Source organism: Ctenopharyngodon idella, chromosome 12, assembly GCF_019924925.1.
Source record: "Ctenopharyngodon idella isolate HZGC_01 chromosome 12, HZGC01, whole genome shotgun sequence".
NCBI lineage: Eukaryota > Metazoa > Chordata > Actinopteri > Cypriniformes > Xenocyprididae > Ctenopharyngodon > Ctenopharyngodon idella.
In genome coordinates, this window is record NC_067231.1 from 28,805,187 (window position 1) to 28,817,254 (window position 12,068).

The 12,068-nt window shown below is 39.6% G+C and overlaps 1 protein-coding gene across 1 annotated transcript in view; it reads right to left on the reverse strand.

The window, feature by feature from the left end:
* Positions 1-2,333, reverse strand: part of LOC127523249 (alpha-tectorin-like) — a 124,152-nt gene extending 121,819 nt beyond the window's left edge. Inside the window, exons 1-4 of the mRNA XM_051913752.1 lie at positions 2,192-2,333; positions 1,531-2,110; positions 817-1,403; positions 161-725 (exon numbers count right to left, since the gene is read on the reverse strand). Coding sequence (XP_051769712.1) covers positions 161-725; positions 817-1,403; positions 1,531-2,110; positions 2,192-2,257 — 1,798 coding nt within the window. The 5' untranslated portion in view covers positions 2,258-2,333. The remainder of the gene's footprint in view (positions 1-160; positions 726-816; positions 1,404-1,530; positions 2,111-2,191) is intronic.
* Between the last annotated feature and the right edge of the window lie 9,735 nt (positions 2,334-12,068).

Below are 12,068 nucleotides of genomic sequence, written 5' to 3' on the forward strand. Positions count from 1 at the left end.
GGACAGGATGTGCCACACAGTTCAAAATGGGTATTTGCTGGACAGTTGGGATCTGGGAAAATTGAGACAAACCGGATGGAAAAGGCAATCAATGATCAGAATTTTGAAGAAGATATATAGTTTTTATTCTGAAAATCTTATCACCTCACAAGATACTAACCACAGTGGGTGATACTCCTCCACTCTCCAACTGCAATGCCATTCTGTTGGCAGTGCAGTGTGTACCCTCGCAGGGCTTCACATAGAGCCTCCCTGGCACCCTCCGTCTGCGCCAGCATCCGAATGCAGTCTTCAATCCGCTGCCAAGGGTCTAGTGTTCTGCTGCACTCAGCAAATGGTCCATCATTCATTGCCATGATGCTGCAGAGCTCACTGAACTCACTCCTGTTCTGATAAACTCCTGGTTCCCAAATGTCAGCTGTGTCCTCACAGTGGGCTGACAGGGATCCGTCACGCCAGCTGTCCGCAAAAAGCTGAGAGTCATCCAGCAGGACACCATCTGGGCTGTAGAATTCATCATTAATGTTTCCATTCAAGTTCCCACATAGACCTCCAAGTGTACCATTATAAGTGGTTGGAGCTGTGATTCGGACAATGTGCGGCCAGTCAGCTCTAACGGTCACTCCAAAGTTTGTCTCCAAAACAAAACCCCTCACACTGCTGTGATAGATGCTGATCTGACTGGAACCAACACTGATGGGTAGACTAACCACCTGTCCATCCACCTGAGAAGAATAAAAAAGTGAATTGATCTGGCATATGCGTTTAAAATAATATAGTTAAATTGCTCCAAATAAATGAAAATCTTTAGCCTACCTGTACATTGCTACCTTCTCCCAATTCAACAGAAACATGAGTTCCTCCTGCCTCAAAATTTAGGAACCTGGAAAACTCTTGAAGGCCTCTGGGTATTTTCTCCACTGTCAAAACAAAGTATGGCAGTTGGGATGGCCCCATCACTCTTGCAAGGGTCAGTCCACAAGCCCCTGGGTATCTGAAAGTTTGTCCATCAAAGGTGTGGTATGAACCCAGGCTTTCAACCGAACAGGTAGCATAACTGATGGGTCTGCAGCCCCTCACACCATTATGGAGTCCACACACCTCTGCTGGACCACACTGGTGCTGATAGCAGACCATTGACCTGCTACTGCAAACACACTGTCTCCCACAGTCCTCGTCCAACACTACTGACTGTCCCTCAGAGTAATAGAAGCCCTCAAATGTGCAGCCACAGTTCACATCAGGCACACATTGCCCAGCACTGAGGATGTACCCATCATCACAAATACAGCTCTCCTGACTGGGCAAGGGGCAGTTTATTGGGGCAGATGGGTTGCTGCAAGTTGCAGGGCAGCCTGTTCCGTGGGACTCAAAATGACTGTGACTATCAGGGCATATGATTTCTGGGAATTGAGGACAGAAATAAGAATATGCATAAAACTCTGTGATCTTTCAACTTGCACAATTATTTAAGTTACATTAGGTTGAATGCCAAACTTACTTCTAATACAGATATAACAAGGCACTTACCACAAAAGCCTGGTTGTCTCCACTGGCCTAGTTGTACACCCTGCTGTTGGCATTGAGCAGAATACACATTGAGAGCCTGGCACAGAATAGGCTGGTACCCTCCTCCTAAACAAAGATCATAGACACAGTTCTCTATGTAGGTTTGTGGTGAAAACACAGAGTGGCAAGATGCAAAAGGCCCCGAAACATCTCCTAGGATTCCACAGTGGTTTGTGTCACTGTAAAGGCTCATTTCACTGCTGGTACAAACCGCACAAGCAAGACCTGTGCATCTGACATCATGGCATTCAGGATCTGTGTCCCCATCTACCTTCCAAGAGTTGGCAAAGTCAACATCCGTGCTCAAGATCTCCCCAGAGATTGAACGGAAGTCATCTTCAGGATGTAGGTTATAGTTCCCACACAGGCCACATGTGGCATTCTGGTAGTCATAAGGTACAGAGATGGTGACATAGCTATATGCATCATAGGTCACTAGGAGACCAAAATCTGTGCTGATGGCCAAGGAAAAACCTGACTGATAGACTTGGATGGAGCCATTGTGGAGGGTGAATGGTGTTGCTAGAAAGGTCCCATTAACCTTGACAATGTTGACAAAAAAGAAATTAGGAAAATGTAAGGATGGCTCAAATCAACATTACAGCAATATAGTGATATTTACCTTTGCCTCATAATAATGATCTTTGACCAGTTCAATTTCTTCATTATAGACAAATACTCTGACCATCCGAGTCCATGACACATGTGTACTGCCCCGATGCTCGTTTTTGCCCTCAACACGATAGTACGGTAAACCATTTCCACAACCCTAAACAATGATTCAGAATCAGTAAATTATTGTAGAAACTGTTCAACAATAAACAGAAAGCGATAGCAACATTACTAACATTAATACTAACCTCAGACAGAACATACGTGCAGGTTCCTTGAAAGTGAAATATCTGATTGTCAAAGGTGTAGTAGTGAGGATCACCGGAGATGGTGCACGTTTGCCGCTGAATGTTCTGACAAGAGTATTGGAAAGCAGCTGGACGACAAGCTTGGGAATAAGTACAGGTCTCAAAGCTACATTGGAGGCCTGTTCTGGTACAGGTACATCTTTGCTGACAGGCATCATCACTCCAGAAGGAGTCTCCTAGCTGCACTGGAAAACCTATAACAAAGAGTTTATTGATATAAACACCAAAAATCATTTGTGTAATTACTGGAAGTCTTCACCTATGGATTACTAACATGGTATAATCACATTTGAATAGGTCATTTAAAGTCTCACTGCAAACAGCAAATATTGCACACAGTCAGGGAAGCAGCATTACCATTAAACTGACAGCCCCGTGTTCCTTGATCTGTTCTGAAGGCCCATCTTCCTGGCACATTGACATTGCTGCTGTATGGTAGGGCTGTGATGTCATTCTGGAGTGATCCAGTAATTGAGAAATGGTGACTTGAGTCGATGGTGTCATAACCAGCCTAATGATAAGGAAGACATCCAGATGTCGGATTAGTTAGTCATAAAAAATGCAATACTTATTATATCAATCTGTCATTTTATGCATACCTGTACATATCGTTGTGTTGGAGCGATTGAACCATAGTTCATTACAACAAATGAGAGATGGCCATTTGTAATCAAAACCACTTGGAAAGATGTTTCCTTAAAAAAGACACACAAAAAAAGTTTGTTTTTGTTTTTTCTTTGGAAGTGAAGCAAGAAAACACGTGGTATACCGATTTTTATTTTTTTATGGGCACATGAAGGTTTCCATGGTACCAAATTGGGCTACTTACAGTTCCTGAATTGTAGAAGTATGCAACTCTATCCCATGTTGCAACAAAGACCCATGAAGCAGAGAAACTCAAGGCAGGGAAGTATTGGTTTATGTCTTGGGTCGCCTGTGTAAGGACACTGCCAGAGCTGTACTGTTGATATGAGATTACACCATTCCACTGGTTGTCAATATCTGTCCAGAATGGAGCAATGAGGTCTTTCCCTCCATAAGCTGGGAACTGGTATGGAATGTAGCTGGACCATGCCCCGTCAAAAGTCAAGTGTCCATTGTTGTTAACCTGAAATAGAAGAGGACTGATTATCATGTGCAGGATTCTTATAAAAGATGCATAATTGTTTGTAACAGTAATTTAAACTGCAGTGTGGTCATTTTCCCATTTACTTTTTCTCCAAGAATACAATATTTATAGACATATCTTATAGACACTCATAATCCAATATCCTCTCACATTAGATTGACTTACATAAATTTGGTTGTATGTTTGCCCAAAAAATATAAAGGGCTGCTGGAGGTATATAACTGATGAACTTCCATCATCACTGCGTCCATTCACTGTGTCTCCAGTTCCAAATGGATAAAATCTGCTCATAATATCAATCCCACTGTCTAAGAAAAAAAAAAAAAAAAAGAGAGATAGAGAGAAAAAAGTATTTAACATTTATTAGTAATGTCATAGACATCATTTCAATTTCATTTACCTAAGTGTCCCCATCATAATATTTGAAATCTCTGCATAAAGAAATGCACATGATACAGCATTATGACCTATATCTGCATGGATGTGATTACCTGTGACCTTGTGCCTATGGCTGAATCACTTTAATATGACTAATAATATAATAGCCCATATAGCTTTATAAATTATTTAAATTTTTTACATGCATCACAAACCCAAAACATGGATCTGATTTGCTCATGCCAAACAATAATTCTCCAGATTGTAACAATACATTATATTACCAGTTGTAGTGTCCATGGTTGTAGTTTCTGTTGTTGTAGTTTCAGTTGTGGTTGTCTCTGGCATGACAGTAGTAGTGGTAGTGTTTATGTGGCTTGAATCTGAAAGAAATGATAAATACTAAATAAAAAACAATTATCTCTTATATAAAAAGGGCACATATATTTACCTGCACAGTATGCCAAATGGCAGGTAGTTGGGCTCACAAACTCATAGACATAATAATCTCCTGGGCAGGCTTTGACTTTAATGGGATTGGATTGGAAATAGCAGCAATTATTGCTCCAGTGACCGCAGACATCTCGAGTGACCACTCCATCCTCAACTGTTGGATGTCCTCCGTTCAGCCACAGTGGAGCATGAGTGCCACAACTATACTCATCAACACATGTGTCTGGCATCTGAACACTCTGACCCTGAATGAAGAGACGGTACCAGCCGTTCCAGCTGACCCAAGTGTCACACATTATCTGAGAGGAATGTTGATTGTTGGTGGCTCTCCATGGATCATCCAGAACATTGTAGTTGTAGCAGGGGTCAACAGGGGGAGCTGTTGTCATGGAAATATTGGTAACACTTTAGTATAGGGAACACATAAAAATTATTAACTACAACTTTTGCCTCAACAAGCTCGTAATTTTCTGCTTATTAATAGTTAGTAAGGTAGTTGTTGTATCATTAAGTTTTGATATTGGGTAGAATAAAGGGATGTAGAATATGGTCATGCAGAATGTTGAATTAATAAAGTTTTTCATGTGGTGATCATAGACTGATTGAAAACTTTAAAACATCTTTAAGAACTGACACTCCCTCCACAGTCAAAAACAAAACATTAATTGAAAACAATCTGCAAAAATATATTTGCTTTTGATTTCATTTCATGGCTTATTACACTTGCATGTATTATTTGCTAATTATTAGTTAATTTCTAGAATAGCCAGGGGATCCAAAAATCTCAGAAAAACAAAAAACAAAAAACAAAACAAAACAAAAAAACAAACAAACAAACAAACAAAAAAACAGTAACTGATATTGAGGCAAAGAACGGCATTACACTATAAAATTGTATTAATGTTTAAAAGGCTATGAAATTACATTCTGATTCTTTATTTTTTATTTTTAATATACAGTATATATATAGTATATCTGTCTGTACATTTAGCAATGTCCTGTCTCTGATGGTTGTGAACAGGGGTTATGAACTGAGTTTGAGAAACACTGGTGGTTTAGTTTTCAATATTAACAAAGTTTCAATACTTTGTCTAAAAATGCATTCTTTGTTCACGTTTTAATATATAGAGTTTGAACTGTGTAATCATTTGTGAGCTGTATTGCTTCTTCCTAATGTGATTTTTGTTCACTTTTTCTGCAGAAATTAATTTAGCTATGAATTTACTTAATGTAATTGACTGGAATATTTCAAGAGATCATGTTTAATAAAAAATACATGTCCAAAAAGATGCTCATGAGAGTTTATGAAGGAAGCAAGACAATATTTTACCAGTGGTTGTGATTGGTGGAGTAATGGATTCTATGGATGGGATTGTCTCTGTTGTTGTAGACGCTGATGAGATGGACTGGTTTGTGGATTCTGGTATTAGGAACATTTTATATCAACATTAATAATTTTCAAACAAAATCCAGTATAGCAAATGACTAAGTGCAAATGAATAAATGTTCACCTGCACAGTAAGCTCCACAAGTTATTGGCTTGAAAAACTCATAAACATAGTAATTTCCTGGACAGGCTTTGACTCTTATAGGGTGGGATTTGTAAGTACAGCAGCCACCCCATGATGAGACACAGACCTGACGGGTGACCACTCCATCTTCCAGCTGTGGGTGAGATCCGTTGAGCCACAGTGGTTCATAAGTGCCACACATGCCTTCATTAACACATGATTCTGGCATCTGAGCATTTTCACTATTGTTGAACAGCCTGTACCAGCCATTCCACTCCACATTATAATCACACGTGTCATAGTAGTAGTTATTATAGTAATAGTTATCAGTGGCTCTCCAAGGCTCATCCAAACTGGTATAGTTGTAGCAGGGGTCGACAGTTGGAGTGGAGAAAGGCACTATTGAAGAAAAAATAATAATAATAATAATAATAATAATAAAATAGAGCATTATATATTGCAGATTAAATATATTCAAATTAATCAATCTAAATCAGTTCAATTCATGATAATCATGTCAAATATAATAATGAATGAATGTACCTGCACAATATACAGGACCTGGGATTGATGGAGTCGGTTTGGTAAATTTGTAGACATAATAATTTCCAGGACAAGCTTTGACTTGGATTGGGTTGGATCTGTAGTAACTGCACTCATCATAGCGAGAACCGTAAATTTCACGAGTAACAACTCCATCTTCTAGCCGAGGATGAGAGCCACCAAGCCACAGAGAACTATAACCTCCACATGACATGTAAGACATACACCATTCAGGCATCTGAGCACTTGATTCATTAATGAAGAGTCGATACCAGCCATCCCATTCTACACGAGTGTCATCATTTCCAGATATGTATCCATACCAATACCAGTAATTGAGTGTGTTTCTCCAGTAGTTGTCGAGTATGTTGTAGTTATTGCACGGGTCATAATCTGTTAGTGAGAGATGATGAGACCAAAACAAACAAGTTATATTTCAATGAGGAACTTTATGAGTGCAAATCTGAACCAGTCAAACACTGTTCACAAAAATGAGATTCCATGAGATTGCCATTTAAAATAGAATGAAAATCTTTAATTTGAAAAATAGATCATATTTAATAACACATATATTTATATATTATTTACAGCTTACTCAGTGTAATGTTGGATCCAGTGAATATATCTGGACTTATAGTGGAAACTGTCTGAGAAATGGTGCTGACATCTAAAAAGAAGGAAATTCATGTCATGACAGAAATCATTTTTAAGAAAGTTTTGAAATACTTAAATAAATGAGAAAAGCACTGTACCTGTGCAGTATCCTGTACACCACCATGCTTGATTCACAAGTTCATAGACATAGTAATTGCCTGGACACGCTTTCACTCTGATGGGTCTTGAATTGTATTCACAGCAGTCACCCCAGTAAGACGCTCCACAGACCTCCCTGGTCACCACTCCATCCTCTATCTGAGGGTGAGGATCGCTGAGCCATAGATTGATGCCTGTGTTACAGCTGTATGAACTAATACAGGTCTCTGACATCTGGATGTCCATTCCATAGTAGTAAAGTCGGTACCAGCCATTCCAGGAGAACCATTCATCACAAATGTAATCTCCACTTTCATTGTTGGCTCTCCAGGGACGATCCAGAGACTCATAGTTGTAGCAGGGATCACTGCTGATGTTTTGGAAAGCAACTGACATGGAGTTTACAAAAGTACTGTTAAAATATTTTCTAACCTAAAGAGCACAAAAGTTTTATACCCTAAAACCTATTATGATGGTTAATTATATTTTAACCAGTAGTGTTCTGTCAGGCTCAAAATTGGGCAAGTCTGACAGCAGCCTGCAGAACAGGGCAGAGCAACACTTTGGGCGGGGCTATATATGCCAAAAGCTGTGCAAATAAGTTTTATTTTGAGAAAAAAACTTGACTGCAGATAGGCTCAAGAGGACTGTGGAGTAATATTACAATGTTTTCATATACAGTATGCATTAAGGGTGTAACAGTACACAGAAGTCACGGTTCAGTACGTACCTTGGTTTTGGGGTCACGGTTTGGTAAGATTTCGGTACAATAGGAAAAATGGTCACACTTTAGTTTAGGGTCCAATTCTCAATATTAACTATGATTTTCGTCTCAATAAACCCCTAATTACTGCTTAATAATAGTTAGTAAGGCAGTTGTTAAGTTTAGTTATTGGGTAGGATTATGGGATGTAGAATATGGTCATTTAGAATAAGGCATTCTGCTTTATAAGTGCCAATAAATAGCCAATATGCTAGTAATATGCATACTAATAAGCAACATAATAAGAACTGGACCCTAAACTAAAGGTGTTACCGGACAAATGAACAAATCCACAATGCTAGGTTGATTTTCATTTATCAGTTTGTTCCACCTAGCGGCATTTAGTTCCCTAGTTGGTACAGTACAGTACAGCCTCCTATAGTGTATTAAGCACTAAGCAGTAAACAGAATGCACTCTTGCATAGGTCTTTTTTTTTTTTTTTTTTTTTTGTGCAGGGTTGATAAAAAACAAATGTATTTGGTCACAATCAGCTACAAAACTGAAAAGCATCTTGTGTTATAAAAGAACAAAATAAATAGAATAATGAAAAATAAAACTTGTGCATTAGGATTGCATTAGGAGTGTTACAATTTGCTCCACTTAAACTATATTTAAACATTCAAAGTTTAAGCCTAACCCTACTATACTTAATTTTCCACGTTCCACTCCGTTTCACACACAGTTGAGTGCCCGAGCATTTCAAAGTATTATCCTTTGTCCGTGACCGCAGAAAGACGCATTTGACGCATGCGCACTACCTAGTGGACTATAGCCCAAAGTATAGTTCACTTTTTACAGGTACGCGAGGGTCAGCATACAGTGCGCGTGACGCGAATTTTGTCATCAGAAGAGTACGCGCCATTTAATTGTTTTTGCAGTAATTCATTTATCCACAAGGTGGAAACCGTGCCCTGGGGGCATCGATTCACAAGGTAGTCAAAGAAAAACTGCATAAACAGAACAGACTGGAATGCAGGCAGTGAAGATGGAGGCCTACATAGATGAGAGATTGTGCGAAGAGGTTAGAAAGTACCCTTATTTGTACAACTCTAGCATGAAAGAATACTAAGGTGTTTATGGGTTGTAACTCATGGTGAGAGATTGCTCAAAACTGTGCATGCGTCGAATACCTGTGTATGCGTACGAGTCGAATGAATTATGCTTTGCAAGGCTGTGCATTCGACTGTGCGCGTAGACTAGGGTACGCGTAAAAAAAATAAAAAATTACCCAGGGCTTAGATTTTTAACGCTCAAGTCATTCGTGTATGCACTGTTCTTCTTCTGCTCTTTCTCCTGTTGTGGCGGTTAGCAAACAGTGTTGTATTACTGTGTGCGCCTCCTTCTGGATCAGAGTGTGGATCGCCTGTGACTGTTGGTCTGTATTTGTCATTTAATTGCATGAACCGAACCGTGATGTCCATACTGTACGGTTCAGGACGAATGTATGTACCGTTACACCCCTAGTATGCATATTACTTATTGAACAAATCACCTAAAATGTGATTTTAGGAATTGTGTAACAAAGAGATCTAAGTGAGTGCTATTGATCTGTATGGCGAGCCAACATAACCTACTGTACAGAATGGATAATAAACTGCACACCACTGATTCTAACTATTTAAAACATGCTTAGTTTCATAAAACAAAAGATGTATGTTAAATTATCTAATAGATAGAGCATTTACTCTTTATACTGATCCTAAAAAAAATCCTAACAAAAATATTAAAGATAAGAGTTAGTATTGTACCTGCACAGTACATAGGCCTTGGAGATGATATGTTGGGTTTGACAAATTCATAGACGTAATAATCTCCTGGACAGGCTTTGACTCGGATGGATGTGGAACTGTAGGCTCCACACTGACGGGGATTCCACGACCACCACCACCATGAATTAGTTCCCAGGACTTCACGGGTCACCACTCCATCCTCAAGTGTTGGATGAGAACCGTTGAGATGCAGTCCAGTTTGACCACCACATACAGCATCACTCACACACCACTCAGACATCTGGGCACTTTCTCCATTCAAATATAGCCGATACCAGCCACTCCATTCAACACGGGTGTCATCATATCCATAGTTTTGGTTTTGCCGTATATCTCTCCAATATTCATCAAGAGTGTGATAATCATAGCATGGATCAGGTTCTGAGAGAATAAAAAAAAAAAAAAGTGAAGTGGCAAAAACAAGAGTACAGGTAAGCATCTAACATCTGTGTCTGTATGAAAGAGAAGATATTGGGATGGCAAAATGAGGATGGATTAAATAAATTGCCTAAACCTACAACAAGTATATCCTTTATACCCCTCTCTTACTGATTTAAAAAGAACTGACCTTAGATCTCAATTGACTGATTTCTAGGAACTGTATTTTTACTTGTTTTTTACCAAATAGAAATGACAATGTTATACATTGTTTTGTAACTTTGATGATAAATGTGAGATTCAAATATTTTATTATTTTCTCATTGAAACAAAACATAAAAAAGGGAACAACATTCATCCTCAGATAATTAAAGAGGGTAATGCTGTACTGTATATGAACAATTCAAAAATAAACTTAATAAACAAATTAATAAATAACTTTTTATGTCTACTATCAACTCTCTTTCTTTTTGGGTCTCTCTCTCAATCTCTCTCGGTGTAATGATGGGTCGGCAGAGCGGGGATCCATTTGCAAGCTTTATTAAGAACAGTATTTACACAGGTAGACAGGGGCAAAGGCAGGAACATCAACAAGGACAGGCAATGGTCGAGGCAGGCGGCAGACAAACAGTATCGGGTCACAGGCAGAGAACAGGGCAGGCGGCAAACAAACACAGTCCAGTACACAGGCAAGGTTCAGGGCAGGCAGCAGAGAATCACAAAGAATAAACAATCCAAACGGAAACCAGGAAACAGTCCACAAGAAAACGCTTAGTAATGATCACCAGGGCAAATCAAGACTTCGCAAAGGGTGTGTGTGTGTGTGTGTGTCTTAAATAGTCCAGGTAATGATCTGCAGGTGTGTGTGGCAATTGGTGATTGGTGCATGTGATTGGAAGGGAGGATTATGGGATTATGAGTCCAGGAACTGACAGGAACAGACAGTGATCGTGACACTCGGTCTGCCTCAGTCTCTCTTTCTCTCTCTCCCTCTCTCTCTCTCCCTCTCACTCTCTCTCTCTCTCTCTCTCTCTCTCTCTCTCTCTCACGTGGTGCATGCTGGGAGGTTGTGGGTGAGAGCAGTGTTGGGCGAGAGTGAAGCTGTGAAAGTTCATCTGTTGTTTTTTTTTTTCTTTCCAATCTGTTTCTTTTTTCTCTCTTTTTCTTTTGCATGGTTTGGTATTAGTTTAATTTTTGTGAGAAAAGTGGGAGTTGTGTAAGAGGATAGGAGGATGGCAGGATGGCGTTCCACGTGGAGATGCCATCCATTTCTCTGCGCAATGGATTTAGGTGCATGCCGGAGGACGGAGTAATGGTGGAGGATGTTCTAGTTGCGGTAGGAGAGAAGGTAGGCCATGAGAATATTTCCTCTGCTTTTAGAATGAATAAAGCCGTAGTTGTTTTTCTGAAACAACAACATCTTGTTAATCATGTGATTGAAACAGGGCTTGTCATTAAAGATGAATTGGTGCAAGTTACACCGCTACATAATGCTTCTAGCAAAGTAGTAATTTCAAATGTGCCGCCGTTCATTGCTGATGACGTATTAGAGAGTGAATTATTGCGGTTTGGGAAGATTGCGAGTCCGTTTAGAGCGATTTCTCTGGGATGTAAAAACCCGGCTTTGAAGCATGTTATGTCTTTTAGGAGACTGGTTTACATTTTTTTACAATCACCAGATTGTACACTTAACGTCTCTTTTCGTGTGTAGCATGAAGGAGGATCATATATGATTTATGCGACTACTGGGAATTTGTGGTGTTTTGAATGCGGTGATGTCAGCCATAAACAGCAGGTGTGCCTGCATAAAGAGCGTGGACAGGAAAACATTGGCCCAGGAATAGAGGCTGATGCTCAGGCTACTTCTGCACATACAGGTCAGGAGGAGATCTCAGGCCTCA